Source organism: Coenobita brevimanus, chromosome 71 (assembly GCF_032717465.1).
Source record: "Coenobita brevimanus isolate Jiangsu-jjx chromosome 71, ASM3271746v2, whole genome shotgun sequence".
NCBI lineage: Eukaryota > Metazoa > Arthropoda > Malacostraca > Decapoda > Coenobitidae > Coenobita > Coenobita brevimanus.
This window is the reverse complement of record NC_137024.1, coordinates 52,206,731-52,233,800: the sequence shown is the minus strand read 5'-3', so window position 1 is coordinate 52,233,800 and position 27,070 is coordinate 52,206,731. Positions and strand designations below refer to the sequence as shown.

At 42.1% G+C, this 27,070-nt stretch overlaps 2 protein-coding genes across 3 annotated transcripts in view; one reads left to right on the top strand and one right to left on the bottom strand.

Annotated features, from left to right (window-relative positions):
* Positions 1–10,384, top strand: part of LOC145406776 (epidermal retinol dehydrogenase 2-like) — a 65,344-nt gene extending 54,960 nt beyond the window's left edge. Inside the window, exons 7-9 of the mRNA XM_080277873.1 lie at positions 3,984–4,098; positions 4,376–4,501; positions 9,397–10,384. Coding sequence (XP_080133999.1) covers positions 3,984–4,098; positions 4,376–4,501; positions 9,397–9,448 — 293 coding nt within the window. The 3' untranslated portion in view covers positions 9,449–10,384. The remainder of the gene's footprint in view (positions 1–3,983; positions 4,099–4,375; positions 4,502–9,396) is intronic.
* Positions 10,385–17,499: 7,115 nt separating this feature from the next.
* The window catches only part of lsn (vacuolar-sorting protein SNF8), a 136,655-nt gene continuing 127,084 nt past the window's right edge, over positions 17,500–27,070 (bottom strand). For both annotated transcript variants that reach the window (XM_080277721.1, XM_080277720.1), the window contains exons 4-6: positions 26,573–26,738; positions 23,962–24,097; positions 17,500–19,319 (exon numbers count right to left, since the gene is read on the bottom strand). In XM_080277721.1, coding sequence (XP_080133847.1) covers positions 19,137–19,319; positions 23,962–24,097; positions 26,573–26,738 — 485 coding nt within the window. In that variant the 3' untranslated portion in view covers positions 17,500–19,136. The remainder of the gene's footprint in view (positions 19,320–23,961; positions 24,098–26,572; positions 26,739–27,070) is intronic.

The window sequence follows — 27,070 nt, the reverse complement described above, 5'->3', positions numbered from 1 at the left end:
GGTGATTGCATCTTCTCTTGGCAGTGATGTGCCACCCATTCCCTTGTGGCAGGGCTGTTGGTTTGGTCACAAACCACACTTGTACACTCTCATGGCACTGACAACTGGTGATCATACTCTGCAAGATCTCGAACACACGGTCATGCACAAACTTCTGCATAAAGATTGTCTTGCCAGTTTTTTGGCAGTAGTAGTGATGCGCATTCAAAATGCACATGTTTACAAAGTGGAAAAAGAGTTTCTTGTACCACTTGACAGAATGATGAATGCACTCTACAGTACCAGTCTGCATGTTGCTTTTATCAGCCATGTGCATCTTATGATTGTAGTCTGTGATTGCATTTGGCGTTCATATATGCTCACCCGTCAGACGATCTTTTCTCCCCTGTGTTGACGAGAGCACCTGTGTGCACAGTTGATAGCACGTGCACATCAAACTTGTCTCTTTGCAACTGACCTGTCTCTCTCTCTCTTGCTGTGCACTGAAGTGTGGCATGCCATGTCAGTTCAATCTGATTGTGCCACACCAGCCAGTGCCTTTTGAAAGCAGGTGCATTGCGAACTCTGGTGAGTTGTACCAATTATCTGTGTAGGGTGTGTCCTCGACCCACATAATCTTCCATCATTTTCTTCACTACTGGGCCAGAAATTCCAGGACGATTATTATAGGGGATATTGGTCGTTGCCTTGGTGTCTATTATCATACCTAGGACAACACCAGTATCACAGTCACACAGTACAAATATCTTGATGCCAAAACGATGACATTTCAGTGGGATGTAATGCCTGAAAGAAATACAGCCTCGGAACAACATCAGCAATTCATCAATCACAAGCCTTTGGAAAGCTGCAAAACAGCATTTGATTTTGCCTCTGAAGTTCTCAAAAACTGGCCTGATCTTGCACAAACTGTCTGTTGGGTTTCTAATATGTGTTCTGAGCCATGTGCTTGCTGAATGCATCCACCTATGTCAAAACATCTGCTGTCCAGTATTCAACAAGCGCATGTTTCTTCACCAAGGGCATCAACATCATCAGTGCCATGAACACATACAAGGTAGGCATTGTCACGTCAGTCCCAAGCCATGTCCTGTAGGTCTCTCCCTGTGCCTGATTTGCAGTAGCCTGGTGAAAAAAGCATTTGGTCACTGTCACAATCTTCGTCATCAGTTGTTTGCCGATAAACAACAGGAAGAAACCAAGCACTGAACAGGTCGCTGTCAGTTCTGTCATGTCCCGAACACCTGAGTTACTGTTGTCAAAGTTGATGGTCCGTGGTCTGAAGTATGTTGTCTCTGTTCATGCGTAGGCTGCTCGGGAAGGGGACATCTGCTTTCCCAACTGCTGCCTGGACTGCCTTAGCAACCTCCCAACAGGAAGAAACTAAGCACTGAACAGGTCGCTGTCAGTTCTGTCATGTCCCGAACACCTGAGTTACTGTTGTCAAAGTTGAAGGTCCGTGGTCTGAAGTCTGTTGTCTCTGTTCATGCGTAGGCTGCTCGGGAAGGGGACATCTGCTCTCCCGACTGCTGCCTGGACTGCATTAGCAACCTCCCACATTGTGCGGCAGATTTATGCACCTTATATTCACGCCAAGGGACTGACTGTGTCCCTGGCTCCAAAGATGATGTCCCTGGTGCATGATGTGGTGGTGCAACACTGCTTGATGGTGAGAGGGCACACGAGGTGGGGAGAAGTGTTTGTGAGGGAGGAGCAGGCACGGTGGGACAAGCTCGGTGCATCTGCACTGACGACACATCTTCCTCCGATGTTCTCTTTTCCTCCTCTTCCTTTACAGCAGGAAATAGTTGTTTCGCAACCATTCTCTTCTTTTTAGGTGGTGGCACAACACTGCAACGACACGAAGGTGGAACATCCTCCTCAGAAGAATCGTTGTCATTGTCCTCCTCTTCGGATGATGTTGCATGCCACTCATCGCTTTCCTTGTCACATGGCTCGTCAACACTACTACCATGTTCATCCCCAAATTCAGTCCTGTCGGTGTCATTCTCTTCACCACTAGGGAACAGTTCCGACCTGATTTCAGGGCTGGTTAGGCCCCAACATGCGTGCAGAGGGTGGAGATGCGAGGAGGTGGAGACATGGCCACGAGTAATAATCATACATCCATTCATCACGGTGGCAAGCACTGAACTCTGACAGATGCGGTGTGTGGGAGTGTGGCGTAGGTCAGTCTCAAGACATCCGAGACGTTCGTTCACTTGCCAAAAATTTTCGCAGTTTTCTATAAGCTGCACTGCGTTGATGCCAGTGGCCATGCTACAGAAAAATGTCGTTCAATGCTTGCAACCACAGAAAGGTTAAAAAAGGCATTTCGCCATTATTTATCTATGTATCTATAGCCTGATGCCCTAATCCCGCAAAGGGTGGCCTCGTACAAAATGTCTCCAAGTCGATCTGTAACCCACCATTTGACTCCCCTCCTCCCAACTCGCTCCCTTCTCCCTCATATACCTCTCAGCTCCATCCCTCCACCTTATCCTTGGTCTCCCCATCCCTCTCCCTCCCTCCTCTTCACCTACATACACCCTCTTAGTCGGTCTTTCATTCTCCATTTTCTCCACATGGCCAAACCACCTCAGTGTATTTCTCCTAATTTTCTCAATCACCTCCACATCAGCCCCACAACATTCTTTCACTTCTTCATTCATCAACCTGTCCCTCCATGTCACTCCATATGCTCCTCTCAGGTAACTCATTGCCACTGCTCTCACTCCTGACTTGTTCCCCTCTAGCAAAGTCACACATCACTTCCATGCATCAGGGTAGGGATCACAATACTATCATGCAGTGACTTCTTAACTTCCATACTCACCTCCCTATTTCTCATCACTGCTTTCAGTGAGCCAACAACCTTCCTTCCCTGCTGTACCTTTTCAAGCACTTCATCCCCAAAACTTCCATCCTTACTCATCATACTACCCAAGCCCAAGTACTTGAATGCACTCACATTCTCCATATCCTTATTATCCAGCCTCACTGTGCATTCCGTGACTTCATTCCACTCAAACGCCATAACTTTACTCTTGTTTACATTAACTTTCAGATTCCGCCTCTTACACAGTCCCTGATTCATTCACCAAACCATGCAACTTCCATTCATCTTCACTCAACAATACTGTATCATCAGCAAACAGCAACACTGGAATCTTCCACACCTCACCCTCATTCATTAGAGCCACCCCCACATCCACTGCCCTACCTTGCATCTCCTTTACAACCCCATCCATGGATATATTAAACAGCCATGGAGACATCACACATCCTTGTTTCAGTCTGACATTTAGATCAAAGAACTCATTCAGCTCACCATCCACTTGCACCATAGCCCTAACTCTCTCGTACATACTCTTCACAGCACTCAGCAATTTCCCATCCACTCCATATATTCTTAATACCCTCCACACACCTTGCCTATCTACTCTGTCATATGCTTTCCCCAAGTCCATGAAGACAGCAAACACCTTCCCTTCTCTAGATACTCCTCCATTAAACATCTTAAGAACAAATATCTGATCTACACACCCTTTTCCCTTCCTAAATCCCCCTTGTTCTTCTCCAGCTAGCTTCTCTGTTATATGCCTAACCCTATCATTAAGTATTCTACCATATATTTCTCCAGTCTCACTAAGAAGGCAAATACCCCTATGGTTACCATATACTGTACTGCTCTCTGCCCTTTTCCTTTGTATAAGGGAACAGTTATACCTGATTTCCAGTCCTCTGGAACCCTTCCCTCTTCCCAAGTCAATCTACACAACTTCCATTACCACTCCACAACAATCTCACCTTCATACTTCAGCATTTCACCACACAATCCATCAATTTCCTGGGGCCTTTCCCATCTTGATCTTCTTCATTGGAATATATGTGAGGACTCATTGTGTGTAATGTCATTTTATGGTGTAACATTGAATACTCAGAATGGAATGGTGCTGTATAATGCCACTGTGGTGTGACAGGTATGACAGAAGCCCTGGCTGAGGAGATGAGAATGGAGAGAAGATCCGGTGTGAGAGTGACGGCTGTTCATCCTTTCCTTGTGTCTAACATCAATGATGTCAAGCCAAACCTCAAGTAAGATACACTGGAACTGCTTCATACACAATGACAAATCTGTCAACTGTCAGCCAGTTTTTAAAAACTAAGTTTCTGTTATAAAATGTTGCTTGTATGGCAGTGTTATGTACAGAACTAATATATGCCTCATCAGCTCAGTACAGTATTGTATAAGAATTATAGATGTGCAATACTTCACATGTTGCAGAAAGTATTTACTGGTAATTACAAGTGTGCAGTCTAGTGTTGGTTAAATGTGTCACCAAGGGATGATGTGGACTGATTATGGTGGCAGGTTTCCATGGCTGTTTGAGGTGCTCGAGTCAAGTGATGCTGCTGCCAGAATCATCCGCGGTGTCAGGAGGAACCAAGAGGAGCTATTTCTACCAGAGAAACTCAAACCATTTATGGTATTTTCAAAGTGAGTCAGTTGCTTGTACTGTAAACATTTCCTTTCCACTTCTGTTATGAAGCATCATAAATCTTACATAATTTCCTAGTGACAATCAGCTATTGACATCTCACGTTTTGAGTACGGCCCAGCATATTATCAGTGTCATTGCTTACAGCCTCATCCCGTACCCCTCTACTGCCAGTTCATATATGATTTGTACTGTACCTCCAGGTGTTAGAATGTTGCAACCATCATCTACTCACCTGATGTAGTGCTGCCTTCTTATTCTTTCACATTTATCATTCTACCTCTTTGTCTGCCATCCTTTCTGCCTGTTTCTCCTTTTTCTTTCTGTCACTTTTTATTACTCTTCTTACTACTTCTGGCAGTTTTACACCAAGTGACAAGCTTAATGGTTTCCTGTAACCAAGGAAATCATTTACAGTGCTGGGTGGTAACCACAACCAGAAAATAGGGAAGTGTAGAGCCTGCCATGGTGTCCCTGCAAACTGGGTGGAGTGCTGCAAATATGGCATCTATCCAGGTGCCAGACCTCCACACTTTTGCCTGTGCCTCACTGTCAAGAGATGCTGTTAACTGCTAGGGGAACAACAGTTCTCTGCATTGACGACCCTGCAAGGGGAGTTGCTTGCTAGCGGTTGATGAGTCTGCTTAGCCAGACAGACTGGGGTTGAACAGCAACAACTATACCTCCAGGTGCTGATAAGGAACCTACATGTCATGGTTCTGTGCCCCTTGGGTGGAGTAGCTGCAGCATGCCCCCTGTAGCCAAACCACTTCAAATTTCCCAGCACCTTGTCTGTGGAAGGACCCTGGTCCAACCCTGGTGAGGTGCAGTCTACCACGAGGGGGTGCCAAATCCCTACATGGTGCATGTACTGTGCTGGACTTGTATTACAGTACCACCAAAGCAGTTGCTTAGGTTTGGTTGATGGATTTGATCAGCCAGACAGACTGGGATGAAGCAACAACAACAGCTGTACCTCCATTACATATTCTCCCAGCAACATCCTGAGCACACACAAGCACTCTAATGACAGAGAATGGTTGACAAACAAACCAGATAGACAAGCCTTAGACTTTCATCAATATCAGTATTTCAGATAGAGTACAAAATCCTTCCCAGTGGCAACCCGCAGAGCTCTTTCATCCCAACCACATTCATCAACCTTTTACTTCATGACTTGCCCTTCCTCTACTTCTGCATCAATATTACCCTGTTTTGATTACTTAGTAATACCATACACCTCAAACACATCATACGGTATACTTGCTCCTACAAGACATAAAAGAACAATGGCCCATATAACGCTAATATCCCCTTAGTTAATATAAACCATCGTTTCATTTACACCAAACAGCCATTCTTGATCCAGGCACTCTTGTACATAGACAACTCCAAACTCTTGAACTTACTGGTAATACTGTATCACCTTTTCTCTGCTGTCAAAACATCAGTGCCAGTCATAAGCACAATGGACTGAGTACACATTACACCCTTTTTTGTATGAGAGAGTGAGTGAGTCTAAGGCTGAGTGCATACATAACTTGTTCTGTATAAAAGAAAGCTGAACAAAAAAGAAGCCAAAATCAATGTTTGTTCATTCTGACATACATGTGAACACTGACTGCAGTTCATTAGCAAAGGGAATATCAGGTTGCAGTTCCAAAGCCTACCAGATGCAAATATGTAAGACTGAGAGTACCATTCAGCTGTTCCACTCAATAGCTGTACAGATAATGGGTAAGACTGTAGCTACTAGTGTGCTGTGTGCCTTCTGTAATGAGGAAGGAGTGCAAGAAGGCAGTGAAGAGGTGCAGAAAGAGTAGTTGTGATAGGAGAGATACATCACTGTGGCAGAGAGCAAGAGAGAGACTGAAAGGAATTGATGAGAAAACAAGTACTGATGAGCTAAAAATACTTCTGACTACTCTGTGTAGATGATCTGTATGTAGTGGGCCCCCACTTCCCCCTTACAAGAGAGATTTATTCCACACAGGGGTGAGTAAGATCCCTCTCTGTACAGAGTCAGCAACCAAGCTGGGTTATAGAATGCACAGTCAGTTCAACAAACCTTTGTGAAGCTGATTCATCATGATAAGTGATGTGATCTTTTGGAGAGAAATCATGAGAAAATGAGACACAGAAGACACAGAGAGATGAAGAAGGCATTTGGTCTACCAATCTTTACTAAGAACAGTTTCATTCACACAGCACTAAAGTATGCTACTCCATGTAGTGCACTGCCAAAAAAAACTATCAGACATTTTAAAGAAAGATATTTCAGTGTGCAAAAACAGGACTATAAATAAAAAACTCAACAGAAAAAAGTTACTGTATTTCTGTTCAAGCAGTGCTGTGTGCTAAGAAGCATACAGTACAGTTCATTGCTACACCACAAGACCCATAAAATCCTTGGAAGTTTGTGCTGCACTCCCTCTCCTCCCACACCACAAAGAAATGTGTACAGTAATGAATAACTGCTTTAGAATACAGTACATCATTGCATTATAGAACATAAAATGCCTTTAAAATATCCCACCTTCTATCACCAAACACTATGGTCGTACCATTCTAAAGTGGCGGTTTGGGTGGGGCACGAACCTCTGTACAGTGTTGCCACGTTTTCCATATCGCGATGCCCCTCTCTCTCTCTCTCTCTCTCTCTCTCTCTCTCTCTCTCTCTCCTGGGGGGATGTTCTTCACCCTAGGGAATTTTGTTTCTTTTATGTCTTATAAACTTGTGCAGTGCTTTCATTTCTTTATTTTGTTTTTTATTATACTATTGTTTTACATATGATGCCAGATGACCTCGGAGTTACGGCGCCTTTTCATTCAATCATTCTCGCCCTCCTTCCTTCCCTCCCTTCATCTTTCCCTCAGCTTGACAATGCACTCAACACTGCCCCTTGCCTGTCTTCTCTCTCTCTCTCTCTCTCCTTGGGGAGATGTGCATCACCCTTGGGAATTTTGTTTCTTTTATGAGTGACTTATAAACTTGTGCTTTCATTTCTTTATTTTGTTTTTATTATATCTAATTATGTTTAAAAATATTATTGTTTTACATATGGCGCCAGATGACCTCGTTGTTGTGGCGCCATGATTTGTTTTCATTCAATCACTCTCTCCCTCCTTCCTTCCCTCCCTTCCTTCATCTCTCACTCAGATGCACTCAACACTGCCCCTGGTCTGCCTTCCCCCCCCCCTCTCTCTCTCTCTCGTCTGTGGTATATTAGGATACATTTTGGTTATTTTCTTTAACGTTATAATGTACATATTGTAAATTTTTACTTTATTTCCACACGACCCAGGAGGTTAAAGTCTTGGCGCGTTTTTTTTAAGAGGTGTCCCCAAACAGGCCTATTCCTCCATCCCTCACAGATGACCAGGTCGGACGGGTGTGTGTGAGTGTTGCCGCTCACGAGGATTTAATGTATATATTTTTTTTACTAAGAAACTGGCTTATTTTTGCTTATATTCCTGCACATTATCTTATAATCATAATTGTGACGTTATTACCAACCCCAGAAATACGGTAACAGCCAATAAAAGTGACTACTTTTTTTTTTAAGCAACACTGTAAAATAATTATGCCACGTTTCTGTATTGCCATAAAAATATTTTACGCATAATCAGTTTACTGTTCTTTCATATATTATAATACACACGTTACCATTATATTCTTATGTGTTTATCTTATTGTGATGCCTATTACATATATCAGAGCCGTTCACATAGCGGGTATGGAACACGTGGCACCACTGTACAGAGGTTCGTGCCCCACCTAAACCGCCACTTAAGATTGGTACCACCATAGTACAAAACAAAGGGTGGGGTAGGGGGGGGGTGGAAGGCACCACAACTATTTAAAACCTCCAGCTAAAGAGATCATACTGTATGGTAGTTGTATGTGTCTGTCTACCCATTTTTCTGACTTCCAATCACTTCTTGCCCCATAAGGAGCAAAGAGGTGGCCCATGGTTAGGCTCCTTAGTCCCAGTTTTTAAGGCAAAGGAAACCAGTCTCTTTCCCCTCAGTGGTATTATGGGAGCAATAGATCCCAACCATTCATTGGATGTAAACCCTCATGGGCCCCATTGGTGGGAGTGCCTTAAATCACCAGACCACCAAGCATCTGTTTAGTTTTGTGGTTTTCACTCAGTTTAATAAATGGTTTCCTGGGCTTCAATAAACCATTTGACTTGTGTAGTCACCTGAAGGTAACTCTACATTTAGTGAATGGATAAAGAGTGTAGAAGCGTCCATTCCCAAAGTCAAGGAATTACTGCAACAGACTTCAGTGTAGGCAACATTCTTCTTTGCACAAGCACTGGCACAAACTTCAGCTCACAAGCAACCTGTTCTGCAATCACTGTTATGCTGGCCATCACATCATATCACATTCACTAACCTTATTTTCACAACACAGACAGATCTTTCAAAATGTTCTCTTCAAGTGATCACGGGGGGGTGCACAGCTGAAGTGGACAGATTTCTGCAGTCCATCATGTTTGTCTTTAGAGCCAGGGACTACAACACAGCAACAACAACAACAGTGTTCCCAACAGTGCTTACTTGGAAGTCTGCTTGATCATTCAGTACAAGATATGGCCAACTAACGTAGCTTATTTTCTCTCTGGTAAATCCCTGCAGCTTAAAAAGGCAGACAAGCTGAATGTCACTGGGACAATGACTTATGCACCATCCTGTATTTTGTACAGTTAAGAGACCTGTTTTCATTTGACTTACCAAAATACAGTACTCCAAGATTTCAAATTGTAAGTTGAACAAAGACAAATGCCTGTATGAAAAGAATTACTGTACTTAAATATCTTATTATAATATACCCATTTACATAAATCATTACCACATAAATACTAAACAAACTCTCTTCCCACAGGGCATTACCACGGAAACTGAGGAGATTATTTGGAGATTATATGGAGTCCTAGGGTCAAGAATCTAAAACCCCACGACACTCATTTACTCCTGATAACAAAGTTTGTAAAGTAACAAACTCCAGTTCTTTGGTTCATTCATTATGGTGATTACACACAAAACCAAGCTAAGAGAAGAATACCTGTGCAGTTTATAGATGTACCGTATTTCCCGTATGATAAGATGCTACAAGTGCTGAGACACACCTTACAATACGTTAGGTATTTGGAGGGAGAAAAATATTTGAGGATTCAATAGCTTACTGTACTAGCAAGTCTAAGGCACCGATTCTACGGTATCATATTTCTTTCTGTCACAGCAAATTATCACATACTGGACCTATTATCAAATCCATCCATCCATCATCTAAGCCTTCATTGCCCCATGAGGAGCGTAGGAGCCCGGGGCTAGGCAGTTGGTCCCGATATTTAAGATGAGAGTGACCTATTTGTGGTAATTATTAATTAGATGTACCAGTTCAGCCCAATTTTATACTTTTTCACATCGGCAACAACTCATAGTTACCACTACAAAGCATGTAAACACACTGGCGACGGCTTATTTACATCTAGCTCCCATCAGCTGATGTTTTAATGTTCAGTAGTTGGAATGAACCTTGACAGCCCACGTCCTAACAGAATTCGCTCAATTCAGCCAACAGTCATCATAATATTGCTTTATTACACCATACCAGTATATCAGTACATATTGCCAGTTTCCATTCTATAATGCCATACAACCAGTCACCAGTTACTGTTTTTATTTATCAGTCTGTTGAGTGACTGTGCAGACAAGATTGTGACTTCATCTGCTTTGATGACTGTAGTGAAAGCTTTGTATCATGTGGCTGGGGTTTGTGAATGCTTGCATCTTGTGACTGGGGTTTGTGATTGCCTTTATCTCGTGACTAGGATCAAATATTTGCGGTAAGACAGATAGTGAAGAAGACTTGTGAGAAGGACTATAAGGTGTTTATGGCATTCATGGATCTGGAAAGTGCATACAACAAAGTAGACAGAGAAGGATTGTGGAATTTATGGAAGGTTTTGCACTTGTATGGCATAGATGGTAAGCTGCTAGGTGCCGTCAAAAGTTTTTACGATGGTAGCAAAGCATGTGTAAGGGTTAATGGGCATCTAAGTGAATGGTTCATGATTGGTGTGGGTGTGCAACAAGGTTGTGTGATATCCTCATGCTTGTTCAGTATACCTGTATATATATATGGATGAGGTGATGAGAGAAGTAAAAACACAAGTAATGGAGAGGGGAATGGCGTTGGTAATAAGTGGTGATGGATGGAATATCGCATATTTGTTCTGTGCTGATGACGCAGTACTACTTGCAAATACCGGACAAGAACTTGGTAGACTAGTGCTGAGTTTTGCAGATGTCTGTGTCTTGCCTTAAGAGTAAATGTAGAAAAGAGTAAAGTGATGGTTATTGAGAGAGAAGGTGACTCCCAGTGTAATGTTACATGAATGGAGAGAGACTGGAATTGGTGAGAGTTCACATACCTGTGTACAGTGATAGAAAAGAGAGGAAAATGTGTAAAAGAAGTGGAAAGTAGTACAGTGATAGAAAAGAGAGGAAAATGTGTTAAAGAAGTGGAAAGTAGAGTGACACTAGGAAAGAAAGTAGCTGGTGCAATGAAGGCCTTGATAAGAAAAAGTGGCCTGAGTGTTGCAGCTGCTCGAGGCTTACATGAAGGAGTGTTAATGCCAACTTTAACATATGGATGTGAGAATATGGTGTGGCATGAAAATGAAAAGTCATGAGTGAGATAAGTGGAGATGGGACTGCTGAGGAATGTATGTGAAGAACAGAGAATGGATAGGATACAAAATAATGTCATTCGTGAAAGATGTGAAGTGAGGAAGTTCAAGGACACCAGAATCGAAGAGAGTGTACTGAGATGGTAAGGTCATGTGGAGGGAGTGGATAACAACAGAGTGGTGAAAAAGATATATCTGAGTGAATTTGAAGGAGGGAGGAGGCGAGGTAGGCCAAGAAGGGAAATGGTGGATGAGTGCATGAGGAAGAGAGGTTTGGAAGTTGGTGAGACTAGGGGACTGACAAGAGATCCAACTGGCTGGATGAATGTTGTGAGAAGCGCATGATCAGGGATTTGGCACGCCTTTTTAACGTGACAGTGTCCAGATTGATTCTACTTGATACATTTATGTGAAGCTACTGAATGTGATGAATGTCTTTGCCGTATTAGACAGAGCCAGAATTCCAGGGGCTTGAATGGTGAGTAAATGGAAGCGTGGCCCATTGGACTGGGCAGATTTGGGCTGTCTGGACATTGCTATTCCTCACCCTACCCTTGGGTGGGAAAGGTCTGGATGATTCAGGAATGCATGTATCTCATGACTGGGATTCGTGAGTGCTTGTATCTTGTAACGGGTTCATAAGGGTTGGCAAACTCTTTTCTGTAATGTGATCTTTGAGTGCTAATATGCAGGGTGATTTTTGAGTGCATTTTCCGGGGAAAAAATACGTCTGTCATACGGGAAATATGTACTTGGCAATTAAGGTACAGGGGTGTATGTAGACTAAGAAAATATATTAAAAGGACCTCTACAGGTATGTCATGAACAATTCTTGGATTTTGGGAGCACAGTGGCCATTACATGTAATAAAATTAATCTTTGCTTTAACAAATGGTTTTCAAGTTAGCCATCACTCTACTCTTTAGTTAGGGATTGCCAGCTTATACAGCCACAAAGCTGTCATTACAACAATTTGTACTGTAGGTAAACAGGGTGTTCCCCAAATAATGTGTACACTAATATAACTCTACCAGGTTCTTATCCTTTTTGTGTGTGTGTGTGTGTGTGTGTGTGTGTGTGTGTGTGTGTGTGTTTTTTTTCTTACCTACCTAATTGTATCTTTACAGGAATGAGTCAAGCTCGTACTGTCCCGTGTCTTAAACCATATTTATCGTACATATCCTTAACCCGCCCCGTCCCGACGACGTATGGGTACGTCACCACGATTTGCATTTGCCAGTCCCGGCGACGTACCAGTACGTCGTGCAATTGCAAGGTACCTAATTTGCACAATTTTCAATTTTCGCACGTGATTTTTCGTATGTATACACAGGACACCTTCCTCTATTCCTGTACAAGATACCAAGCAGGGACAATGCCTTACACTGCATAACCTCCCCCCTCCCCCCCTCATGCCATTGTCTTGGCAAAGGACCTGTTACCAGTGACCTGGCTAGTAAAGTTATTCAGGGCCAGAGTGATTCCCCAATCGATGACAATGTGGAGGACAATGTTTACATAGCATTAGAAGAAGAAACAGCCAGAAATAATGATCAGGTAGTGTGGCAAAAATAGGTCAGGTATGGTGATTAGTTAGTGAGTGAAACAATGCTTATAATGCCTTTATTACTGCTTGAAAACCAATATACTGTCATACTACATATACATTCGTACCAAGTAAATAAATAAACACCATTTATGAGTGGATAAAATAGTTACCCTCCCATAGAACTCGTTTTCTTTGGTGCCAGCATGTTAGAAAACCCACTCAGGTAAGGAGGAACTCCTACCTGGATTGGGCACTTTAAACCTCAGGTGAGCGATTTCTCTATGAATTTTCGATGTTTCTCACCAAAAGCGAAGGTTTTAGCCAAAAAAAAAAAAATCGAAAATACCTCGGGACTGGGGGATGTCGGAGGTGCGGAAAACCTCGGGACGTGACGGGTTAAATTTGTGAATTGTTTTGGCACACACTATTTCATTCGGTAGTGCATTCCATTGATCAATTGCTCTGTTTGGGAAACTGAATTTCTTTACGTCTTTATCACCTCTTTTCTTATGCAGTTTTTTGCAGTGTCCTCTTGCTGATGCTTCTCCATATGTTAAGTAATCATTTATGTCTATTTTCTCCTTTCCTGATATGCACTTATATAGCATTATCATGTCACCTCTTTTCCTTCTCTCCTGTAGTGTTGGTAGATTCAGTTTATTTAGTCTTTCTTCGTAGCTTAGGTCCCTTAAGCTTGGTATCCATCTTGTAGCGGCCCTTTGAACTTTTTCAATCTTGTCTATATGCTTTTTGAGATGAGGACTCCAGACTACTGATGCATATTCCAGGGTTGGTCTAATGAATGATGTTATTATCCTTCTTAGCATGTCTTCATTTATGTATGTGAATGTTATTCTCATATTTGCAAGCAGTGTATACATGTTCCGTACCTTCTCGCTGATGTGGTCAGCCGTAGATAGTCTGTTATTGATAATCACACCTAGGTCTTTCTCTCTTTCTGATGTGTATAGGGTTTTATTTCCTAACTTATAATCCCAATCAGGTCTTTTTCCACTTTCACCAAACTTGATTACATGACACTTGTCCACATTGAATTCCATTTGCCATGTACTACTCCATTCATGAAGTTTATTTAATTCTTCTTGTAGCTCTTTACAAGAGTCTGTGTTAGTAATTCTCCTTTGTATTTTTGCATCATCTGCAAACATATTCAGATAGCTATCATTTCCAGTGTTACTGTTTATATCATTTATATACACTAAAAACATGATTGGTGCCAGCACTGAACCCTGTGGTACTCCACTAGTCACTTCTTTCCATGATGAGTAGTTTCCTCTTAGTACTGTCCTCATTTCTCTTTTTCTGAGAAAGTCTTGCATCCAACAAAACAGTTTGCCTCGAATTCCTCCTTGATGGTACAGTTTCCATAAAAGTCTTTGGTGTGGTACTGTGTCAAAAGCTTTCTTGAAATCTAAATAGATACTGTCCACCCATCCTTCCCTTTCCTGTACTCTCTCTCTCTCTCTCTCTCTCTGTGTGTGTTACTATAAATTTTTCCTTCTCTCTGTTTTTGCCTATGAAAAAATACAATAATTTGCTATGAACTCCAATAACTTTCTATATTTCCCATGGATGGTGTCTTACAATACCTGTACATTTTGAACAGGAAGGTAAAATATTCTTCCACATGACATTTTAGGAAACTGAAGGAAGCTTATCTGTAAGAGTGCTTAAAACTATGCCAGCAAGGATACAGTTTCTCTTTTAATATAGGATAACACATCCTTCTACAATGGTACTGGAGATGGAGACCATCGTGCAGTGGCACTGACATAACTAGACATGTCTGTTGCCTGTTGATGCAGATGCCCCTCTACTCTTCCTCATCCCCTGAAAGATGTCAACTTGGGCCTGCAGTCTACTGGATTCCCATCTACTGGATTCCCAGTCAGATGAACCTTGGGTTACAACTAGCACTCCTAAAAATAGTCAATCCAAGAGTAACGCAAGATTGAATATCATGTTTTTGTACATACATGGTCATCATAATGTGACAGGTCATTACCGACACAGGGAGAATCTCCAGCTTATGCAGAAAGAGTCAGATGGTCTGGCAACACACTTTGAAAGTTGCGTGCAGTGATGTAACCCGCCAGACTTGCCATGATTGGCCTGCTTACATCTGAGTACCTGTTCTGAGTACATACCCATATACTCAGTCCTTTCTCATGTCTCACTGAGTTCTACCCACGCCGTAGATCTTTTAGTTTGAATGTCAAGTGGGACACTGACTCTTAGTAATGCTGCATGATCAGCTCCAGCCACCCAGAAAGCGGCGTATCTTCACGTATGCCCAGAAGTATGAGATAGTAAAGGAGTTAGGGCAGGGAAAGAGGCAGGAATAAATGACAAAAAAGCATGGTGTAAATGAAAACACCATTGAAGGATTCGACTTAGATGTTGAAGAAGGAAGTGCAGGAGCAGCAACATCCCAGCTATGATAACAACAACATTCGTGGTGAGGGATGGGGGGGGGGAGTCCTGTGCAAAAACGCATGGGTACCCAGCCTAACTTCTGTTTTTGTTAATGCTGTTTTAATACCATTCATGTTCTTTGGTGCAATAGTTATATCTCTTTCAATTTTTTACCTGATGGTGAGTATAAGTAGGGGTAATTTATGTGGGGTTGGGTGGTAAGAAGGGGTAAAAGTGAGAGCCTGGGAGTCATCAGCCTACATTGCACCATTATACCTGCAAACCTATCGTTTGAGTAATGCGTGTTTGAGTACCCTGATCCTTGTTCGGTCCATACCGTCTGAGTTACTCGATGACTGACTATAGGTAAATCAAAAGTGGTAGCTTATTACTGAATTCAGAGCATCCAAGTGCAGTATCAAAGTAAATGGCAGATTAAGTTGTGGTATTTTATGAACAGTTCTGTAACAAATTAGTTTTGTTAACCACTGCATTCAAAAGATTCATTAATGTTATGTATAACATAGTGGTGGCAGATAAAAGTCATCAGCAGCAGCAGCAGCAGCAGCAGCATACTGTATTCAGTTGTATGCCTGTTTTTCATGTAACGGGGGTCAGACGGATTCACCTGACAGCATGCCTCCACCCAGCTCTTTTCTGTGCCAGCCCTTTAGTTAAGCCACTATCACACTGGAACACATAACGCAGAACATGTACCGGTGTCAGAACAGAATGGACATCCAAAAATAGCGTTGCCTATTGCATGGTGTACTTTAACAAATTCTCCTCCTCCTCCTCCGAGTTAACCTCACTAAGCCGGCCACAACCAAGGTCACTTGTCTCAACTCCCTGGCAGATGACACACGTCAGACAGTCACAACCAGGGTAAACTCAACAGAGAAGAAGACCACAAAACAAGTGCACTTGTTTATCAACAAGGGACATGAAATAGCTAATGACCCCTAGTTGGAATCTCCAGGTCTGTCCTCTTTCAAAAGGACCTTTGCAGTGTCACAGAGCTGAAAAATCTCCCACTAATTTTAATTTAAAGACCTCTGCCTCCCTGCACCAAAAATATGGCTTGTTGCCCGCTATGTTGCTGTGCGATGTTAGTGAGTATATGCTTTTCAAACATCCATGGGCCTTTGTAAATAAAAACATCAAATAATATTCCATCATAACTACCACATTTCAACAGCTTTGAAAATTTTCTGAAACAAATAGAAATATACTAAGGATCATAATAAAAGGTTATACCAAATTTACTGATGGTAGTAAAATTATTGTAAGAATTCTCAACTTGGATTTTTTCTGACTGTGGAGTTCAAGATAGCAGACAACACATACTACCTGGCCACAACCAGGATAAACTTTATAATGATGAAGACTACAGAATTTTGGACAGTGACAATGAGTGTGCCACTAATGGGTCAGGTGGTAGAACACTTGGCTCTCCACAACACTCCTCTGGCAGCAAATTTGGATGTCCACAGGTCCCTGCGAGATGATGACTTTATACCTCTACATGTAAGGTTAATGTACACTACCGCAACCCATGTGTTCTTTGGTCTAACTCTTTGTTGACAGCTAGGCATCTCTGTATAGTACTGCAATTCAACACCACATCACAAAACTCCCCAGGTCCATCCTCTTGAGACTGTTTGCATTCACAAACTTCAGCATTACCTGCATCATCACCATTTTCACCCACTGTTATAATGAGTGGAAAGCTCTGACACAAAGCCTCCTAAGCTCTTTCAAGAGAGGAAGCAGATGACAAGGAATGGTCAGTATGTTCCTATCCTATGTCGAATGAGCTACAAGACTTTGGACTACAAGCAAAGGTGTGCATATGTAAGGCTCAAAAGGATTATTGTCCTTGTCCATATGCTCTCCTGGTTGGAGAGTTCCCTGTTAGACATCGCTGTCAGATAACTGAAGTTGTAACTGGCAAAATGTGTGGTGTCCCTCTTCTATAGTAAGCCCCTGCCTCTTAAATTGTTTATGCATGCCAGTGACCACAAATTTTATGAAGTGGGGTTGTCACATTGCAAGAAGGAAGTTTTTAGATTCAAACTTCCACTCCTTTTAACCATTCAGCTGCAACATGTGTGTTAGTACTGTGATGTTTTAGGTGATTATGGAATTATGTAGAGTCAGGTGGTCACATAAGAGTAACCCTGGCTGGCAGGCTGACATACTCCCACTGAACCCTCATTATAATGCTACTGTTTTACAATATTCTGCTTTATGGTGATTTTTCCAATATGCAACCCGGTCATTCGATGGTGAGTGCCTTTACCATATACTGTACATAAATACTGTTCATTTACTGTTCAGTTTGTGCCTCCCATTTTACAATATCTGTAGTGAACAGGCATAAGGTATGGGAAGGTATAAAGAAATGTCACTATTCAGTGATGCATACTTCATCAACCATGTACAAGAACTCTAACCTGCAAAATTACACACTAACACTTTCATCAATCTAACCTAAAACCCCACACTTACATGAGGTGGAGCAATCCAGAGCACAGCTTTTTTATCTCAATGGGGACATGGCTCAGAGGAGAGGGGAGGCCACATGTGCAATCTCCTCTCTCTTTTTTTTTTTTTCCAAGGAGGTAAAAGGCTGCTTTCAATACAAACTAAATGAAACTATACCAAATGACAAATTCCATGAATACAAATATATTTTCAATACAGTTTGTGATTTCCTCCTCCTGCAGTGGCAATTTGAGGTAAACCTCATAAACATGCAGCACATGGGTAACCTATCCTCAACACTACTTTATGGATTATTATGGTACAGGGTGTAAATAGCTGGTATGGATGCACACCTGTTACATAATGTGATAAGCAGACAGTTTAAATAAAGTACATTACAGTACTTAAAAATGATATTGGTAATATACCATACCAGTTTTGGGGGCACAGCATTGTACAGCAAAAACTAACACTTGCAAGTAACATGAATGCATCTACAGGTTACATAGAGTAATATTAAAGCAATTTCTCCAAATATAAATGATATAATATACACTTATCATTCAGCTTCATATTTTAGGCAACTAAGTACTTATACCTAACTAGATAATTACGAAATTCTACTACAGGGCAACCTAAAAACAGCACTAAGCTAACTAAATCTGTGGCATACTGTTAATATGTACAATTATAATACTGTAATAATACAGTAATAATAACCGCATAACCATATTAACAACAAATTTTCTTGGCCAGATTACCATGCTCCACAACAAGGCTTTTATGGCTGTTTTACCTTTATAGGAACTTGAAATGTAAGGCATTGCTAGAAGAGCACCTACGATGCCATTTACTGGCCCACTTCTTTGACAAAACTCAGTGTTTACACTAGACCCTAACATCTGCTTCCCATGTGAAAACATTAGGTGACGCTATCTTCAACAAACACAGAAATGGTTACTCACAGAGAGTAACAGACACCCACAGTCACATACATCTTTGCTCACTGTATAATATATTGTGTTATACATTTTCTATATGCCATAACTACTGCATATCACCATTCTAATAGGCATGCAGTAGTTAATAATTTTTGTTCTGTTTTCTACACATCCCAATTTGGAGAGGGAGGGGTGAATTTGAGTAAAATAATGAAAGTCAGTCATGGCAGGTTTTTTTTGTTTTTTTTCCCCTAGCTGCAGTACTCAGCAGCAAATAAGTACCTGTTTAGCTAATATAAAATGAATATGAGCCATTACTTAGTTTTATGTCAAAAGGAAGATATAACACTTCACTTTTTACAGGCCAGACAATCCTTGTACGTACAGTATAAAATCAGGCTGGTCATACACTGACGTACCAGCAAGCTGACAAAGGTGTATACAAGACTGTATTACTGCTGTATAGTATGTGGTGTCAAATACAGTACATGGAGAATCAGGAAGGGTCAGTATTGTTTCATTCTGCATTGGTACACTGAGCAAAGAATGCTGGGAACCAGTATGAGGGCGGAGATGCCTGGTCATCACGCCAGGCTACACCAACCTGCAGCAGATGCTCTATTGCCCTACTTGCCCGCTCCTCAGTCCAACCCAGGCTGCTTGATACACTAGTCACAGTCAAGGATCCTACATTTTCCGCCTGAGGAGGTCACAGTTGATTAGTTGAGTGACTGCTGTTAGCAACCTCATATAAAGATATTTACATCTTTTCATCTCGTTACATTATAGACAAAATTAGCACTCTACGTGACATTGCAAACACTATCTATCTATTGCCAGATGCCATAATCCCGTCAGGGGTGGCCATTTGACTTCGAGTTATTTGTTTTACGGGGAGGGGCACTAACCCTCCACCAACCCATCTGTTGACATGTAGGGAGCACGTATAGTTTGGTTATATGGTTACCACCCAGCGTTGTAAATGGTTTCCTGGCTTACAGGAAACCATTTGGCTTGTCACTCAATGTAAAACCACCTGTAAAGGAAAGAAAAGCAGTAAGAAGTGACAGGAAAGATGGGAGAAATAAGAAGAGAGGAGGGCAGGTACAGAAAAAGAATGATAAAGGCTAAAGAAGAAGCAGGCAGCACTACATCAAGTGAGTGGATGATGGTTGCCACCACCTACCACCACCACCACTTCAAACACATGGTCTTATAATAAAAAACACTTAAGTTTTCATTTAGTTACTTTCTAGAAACAGTTATATACAATTATAGCAGCATTTCAGGTGGTAGTGGAATATTGTGATAACCACATATCCTGATATCTAGTGGTATAAGTTAATTGGAACAATATCCTGATATCATTCAGTTTAATACATGGAACAAAGCTGAATCAGATATACATCTTTATGTACCTCTATAATTTAAAAATAATGGAACAGAGGTAATGAAACACAGTACAGCTAATTTGGTACAAAAAATGCTAGTTTGCCTGTCCCTTGAAGCTTCAGTAATCCTCAGTAGCCCTTAAACTATCAATACTGTGTACACTAATGTATATAAGTACACAGAAAGTTATGCATTTCTTAACTCTTGAGTGTGTGTGAGAGTACCAGGTAATTATCATGTTCGTGATTTTGTCTCTTTTTCATCATCGTCAACATCAATGTCATCATTATCTATCCATCTATTGCCAGACGCCTTCATCCTGTAAGGAGTGGCTACAAACAAACTGCCTTCATGTCACCCTGTCCTCTGTCATTTGGCTGCCCTAACTCTGACTCACCCCACTCTCTAATATATCTCCACTCTACTCATTCTTCAATCTCATTCTTGGTCTCCCCCTACTCTTCTTCTCCTCCACCTCACATACCCTCTTCTAGTTAGTCTCTCACTTTCCATCCTCTCCACGTGGCCAAACTATCTCAAGTATTTCTCATAAGACTTTCAATCACATTCACATCAACACCATAATGCTCCTTTAATTCCTCATTTGTCTTTGTCTCTTTTTCCCATACAAAGGTGGAATGAGGTAAAAATGACAGGAGAACTAATCAACAGTACTGTATGCCCAATGAAATGGGTCACACACACACATTCACTCACCATTCAAGCCCCAAGAATCCTACAGAAACTCCACCTCAAAGGCAGAACCAGCCACACATGATGAGACAATAAAAAAAATACCATCCAAACCAAGAGCAAGTGCAGTTCAAACCACTATTACCCATAATCAAATCCAGTAAAGTATTGTGTTCTGCTCTGATGAGTTAATATAGTATCCTAAGTTTAGTGTGTCTTGTGGCTGGTATATCATTTCAATGGCTCATAACATAACTATCAGAGTGAGGTACTGTCTGAAGCCTGAATGAGGGACAGGGAAAGGCTGGGTGGCAGAATAAATGAGATACACAGGGAAAGTTACTGGCAAATAATATTCAAATGTAAATATTCATTATCATGCAGCATCTTTATCCCACCCCCAGCTGTGGTAAGGCAGAGCCCAGAAGCAATTATTACTGTATAAGTACTGCCACAGATTCTGAAAGTGCAAATGAGTTCCTGTACTCTGGTATATTATTGCAAAAATGTAATCACTTTATAATAGAAGCCACTGGAACATCCACCTAAACTTCCATCATGATCCTCTCATTATTTTTCTGTAGTCTGGTTGACATAAGGAAAACAGAAAGATTCAGAGAGATGAAATCACACCATCCATCCACACCTACTGGTTGAGAATGTGGAGAGAAAAGAACTGTTCTACACAGCATTAGAATTCTTATTTATGACCGAGTGAAAAGTTGCCCAAACTTAGATACAGCACAACTTAGATACAGCACATCCTCATTCAAAGTATTTTTAGTAACTTAGTTTTAAATACTGTACAGTATATCAGAACCCCTGTTGTACTGGAGTACTTTTTCCTTTGTGAGACACTTCTCTGCTGTGGGCAACAAGATCAAGGATGGGCTTTTGTGCTGTATACTGATATAGTGCATTAGTCTTGTTGGTTGTCCTCATACAATTCTTATGACACCTGACCTGTTGGTCTATTGAGTTAATGTGCTCTATCCATATGTAGCCCATAAGGGGTGGTCAGGGCATATTGCTCAGGTTATGCCACTCAGGGCAGAGCAACTGGTCACTCACCTTAACTGTCTGAACTCTCCTAACCCTGGGCCTTTACACTCTTCATGAGGCAATACTGGACTGGATGATGGATGGATGACTACATAAGTCAAATGGGAGAAATGGAGTTCCCCCGAGCTAAGCCCTGTATTGGACTATATAGCCCCGCTAGGGTTACAGGAGGGAGCTACCCCTCCCGGCACGGCAGCCTGGGCGAGCCTCGAACTTGCAATCCCCTGATCACAAGTCCAGCGCGCTACCACTGTGCTACTGTGCCCCCCTACATAAGTCAAAGTAAGCTACAGAATGAATATTTACAACAGTACTTATTTTTACAGAAATTTTACTGATTCCCTTCAACCTTTCTCCCTTTGCTGCATCTTTATCTCTTTTCTGTACTTACTTCAATGTAATGGGGTCTATAAATGTTCATGTTTCCCACATGGCAAAGTGGGGAACCTCTGTTTGGTTCAGTGGTAACCTGTGCGTATGTGGAGTGGAGGGGCCAGGGATCAAATCTTGGCCAGACTAGTGATTAATTTGTTGTTTCATTTCAATTATTAAACTGGATGACAGTGGTAAGGGATGTGAGGCGAGGCTTGGTTGGCAATTTGATATTCTTTGGTTAGCTAACAGCGTCTCCATCACGGCGATAAGCTGTTAAGTGTGGTCCACAGCGTCTCCAATGGTGACCTCCAATGCTACGCTACCATGTGTGTTCGAAAATCACCAAATTAGTTACCAAGGGGAGAAAAGTGGGATGTAATGGGGTCTATAAATGCCCATGTTGCCCAAAGACAAAGTGGGGATCCTCTGTTTGGCTCGAAGGTAACGAGCACACGTGCAGCATGGGGACCTGAGATCGAATCTCAGCCAGACTAGCGAGTAATTTGTAAAGTGTCATTCCACTTATTACATCAATGGTCACTGCTCTTCTGAACTGTCTGCTTGCATCCCTTCTCCATTATGATGGAAGCATAGCACTGATCTTGCAGTAAACTCTCACCCCTTTTCTGTCCAACTCTTTAACCCGTGGATTGTGAGCCACAGCTCAAGCTGGGAAGCGTTGTGTTGCAAGCCACAGCTGAGGCTGTGCTAACCTTTCAGTGACCGTGCACCACCACTAGCTACTCCACCCCTGTGCAAACTTACACATGATGCTACGCAAAGACAGAGATTATTTCTTTTTCACCAGATGATGCCCTGGATGTTTATCTTCAAGTTTATATTAAACAAAAACAAAAAAAACAAAAAAATTAAATTCATTTCTTCACTACACCCCTACGCAAACTTATGCATGGTGCTATGCGAAGACGGAGAGAGAGAGAGAGAGAGAGTGTGTGTGTGTGTGTTTTTTTCATCAGATGATGTCATGGATGTTTATCTTCAAGTTTGTAATAAACAAAAAAAATAAAATAAAATAAATCTTCATTTTTGCACACCACAGGGTGGGATAAAAAAAAATGTAATTGCGCAATCCACGGGTTAATGCAAGAGTTAATGACACTCTTAGTCCTTCAAGTGTGCAATAGGCCAACTCTGGATCTATCTTCCTCTGTCTGTATTTCTTTTTGCCTATTATCTCCAGACTTTTAAGCTCAATGTGTCCTGACATCTCAAAATGAACTGATTCTCTCTCTCTCTCTCTCTACCTTGAAGGGAACAACTTTATGGGTTGCTGGTCTTTGGTTCCTTCTTCACTACATGAAGAACTGAAGATGGCACAATGTACTATTAAGGGATATGATACCTGTAGCTATGCATGGTGAACAATTACCTGTGTGTCTAGTATGCAGGTGAACAATTACCTGTGTGTCTAGTATGCATTCCATTATCATTAAAAGTTAGCTTTTCTTACAACTGGATGATTACAGCTGTACAGAATACTGTATATGAAATATGTAACTGTTATTTTATAATACATGATAGGGGAAATGTTAAAAAAATCAGAAGGCCTGATGTTAGTATGGCAGCAGCATCTCCTTTGTGGTATGTCTACAAAACACACATGACTAATTATTGGTTGGATCTGTTTGCAGGTGACTTAAGACACAATACATTCACTCACACCACTGTTACTGTATCTTACTTATCCATACCACTTGCTCTTTCACTCTGCTTACTCTCATTCATTCCAACGCCAGTCTCTTTTCCATACTACAAGCACTGTAGTGTATTATGTTTCACCAGAGTTCAAAGGTTCCCACCAGTTGTAAGAGGGCAGTGTGGTCCATTGACAGCTCGCCAGGTATGGAATAGATGAACTGAGCTGAACCAGTTGCCACTACCTCCATGCCTGACCCCAGCACACGAAGCTTTTTTACAGCTCGTACTATGTCATCACTGGAAAGAAGGGAATGATACACAACTAATACATAAAGAATAATTACTGGCAATGGCACAGTAACATAATACTGTACAGTTGTGCTGATAAGCTTAAGAAGCTCATCATCAACTTTTGATGCTGCTGCTGCTGCTGATGATGATAATGATGATGATCATGGTGATGAATACAGTACAGTTACATGAAATCTCCATCCCTAGGATGGGAAGACAGAATACTACCCCTGTACTTCCTGCATATAATTATAGGTGACTAAAGGGGAGATGAATGAAGGAGAAGTTAACTCCCCTCTTTGTACTGTACTGGTGTTGAGATGCTGCAATTCAACCAACCAACATGTGTGTTCCTAGTAAAGTAGCCTCATACTGTACAGTACCTCCTACACACACACACAGCTGCGTAGCTACCAGAAGGAAAATCGGGGCCAGAATAGCTCAGTGGTAGTGCTCGTGCTTTACGACCATAGGGTGGGCAGTTAGAGCCCACGCCAGGGTAGCGTATTTTTGGTGAGAGATGTTATGGTCTCTCTAAGGATCTCTCTTTGCCCTGCACAGCTATATGGTCTGCTGATCCTAGCTTGTGAGATTCATCCACCCACCCATAAAAGCACTAACACCTACCAGAGGCCCACCTACTCTGACCATGACTTAGTGATCTCAGTATACTGAGACTGAAACAAGCAAGACCTAAAAATATAGTATAAGCACAGATGAGTTTATGAATAAGTTGTCAGTCAGGAATAATAATAGGACAATTAGGCCACTCTAAGAGGTACACATGAAGAGGATAAACAGATCTACACTATTTTCTGATCAGTAAAGAATCCTTAGCTGTAACATACACACATTAATGTGACATTCACTGTTCAGTGCAAGATATGTTGAATTTGTGCAATCTAATAGTCCTTATGGGCACTGGAAGGTTGGATATTTAGTAGCTGTTACGTAATGATCATTCTGAGTGAGTAACATATCGATCTACATACCTAGGCTGCTTCCCCCAAGGAAAGGGAGGTAGCCGAGACAGGACGACACACTCCCCATTTACTCATCCATTCAAACACATTCATTCGGATCTTGGCCCCAAAGGGGAGAATGGACAGATCCTCACCGGACCACACCGCACAAGGGTCAACTGCGCAATGTAATCAGTGACATCCGCAGCAGGGCCCGACAGCAGAGCTGGTTTACCCCTGCCACATCATAACAGACCCATCCCCTTATCCGCACCTGACCTGACTAGCTGATCAGACCAAATGCGGGAGAATATCCCCTCAGGGCTGCGTCATCACTTATTCATTCACAATTTCTCTCCATTTATTTCTGTCACGCACAGCCACTCTTCCTTGCTCAACAGACATCCCTCTCGCATCCAGCGCTCTCTTCACGCTGCCCACCCATCCTATTCGTGGTCTTCCTCTCAGCCTTACACCTCTCACATCAGATCTAGTTATCTTTTTCACCAATTGCTCATTATCCATTCTCTCCATATGCCCAAGCCATCGCAACACCCTCTGCTCAACTCTACCAGCCATCTCTCGAACAACTCCAGTTCTCCTTCGCACTTCATCATTTCGCACTCGATCCATACGCGTCACTCCACACACTCTCCTCAGACCAGCCATCTCTCGAACAACTCCAGTTCTCCTTCGCACTTCATCATTTCGCACTCGATCCATACGCGTCACTCCACACCCTCTCCTCAGACACCTCATCTCCATTACATTCAAACTTTTCCTCTCTGCTACACCCATATTCCATGTTTCAGCCCCATATAACGCAGTCGGTACCACAACACCCTCATACAGCCTTCTCTTTACATCCATTCTAAGCGAATGACATCTAAACACTTTTTTCATTCCTCCCAGCACCTTTCCTACCTCATTTATTCTAAACTTCACCTCTGCATCTATTCTTCCATCCACAGCAACATGTGACCCTAGATATTTAAAACACTCTACCTCCTCAAGCAACTCGCCATTCCAAAACTATATTCATCCCCCTACCATCTACCAACCTCATACACTTCACTTTACTCTTATTCTCATTTACTTTCAATTTCCTCCTTTCACACACCCTTCCAAACTCCTCTGCCAACTGTCCCAATCTCTCCTCTGAATCAGCCACCAGTGCAGTATCATCTGCAAACAGAAGCTGCTTCAGATTCCACTCTCCACCATCAACATTCACCAGACTCAGACCTCCACCCAAAACTCTTGCATTCACCTCCCTACAACACCATCCATGTAAATATTAAACAACCAAGGCGACATCACACATCCCTGTCGCAGCCCCACTCTCACGGTAAGAATGAAGAAAAGAAAGACAGGAAGGATGGAAGAGAGGAAAGGGCAGACACCCAAAGCACACTAAATTGAGCGAATGGATGGTGAGTGCCCTCACCTACCACTATACAGAGAGAGGGAGCCTAATGGCATTAAGACAGTAAAGGCTGAGTATACTGGTAATTAGTACCTGGAGATGTGGTTGTCATGGCGACGACGTGTGTTGAGGCGGCGCTGGACTTCCTCTAGGGACAGGACACCGCCGTTACGGTGACTGGTGGCCACACACAGCTCCACCACCTGCACACCAACCTCATAGTAAAAGTCTCCAACACCTAGCATCTCACACCAGAACCCTGAAACATAACACCCAGAACCTTACATCTGACCCCTGAAACATAACACCCAGAACCTTACATTGCATCTGACCCCTGAAACATAACACCCAGAACCTTACATTGCATCTGACCCCTGAAACATAACACCCAGAATCTCACATCTGACCCCTGAAACATAACACCCAGAACCTTACATCTGACCCCTGAAACATAACACCCAGAACCTTACATTGCATCTGACCCCTGAAACATAACACCCAGAACCTTACATCTGACCCCTGAAACATAACACCCAGAACCTTACATCTGACCCCTGAAACATAACACCCAGAACCTTACATTGCATCTGA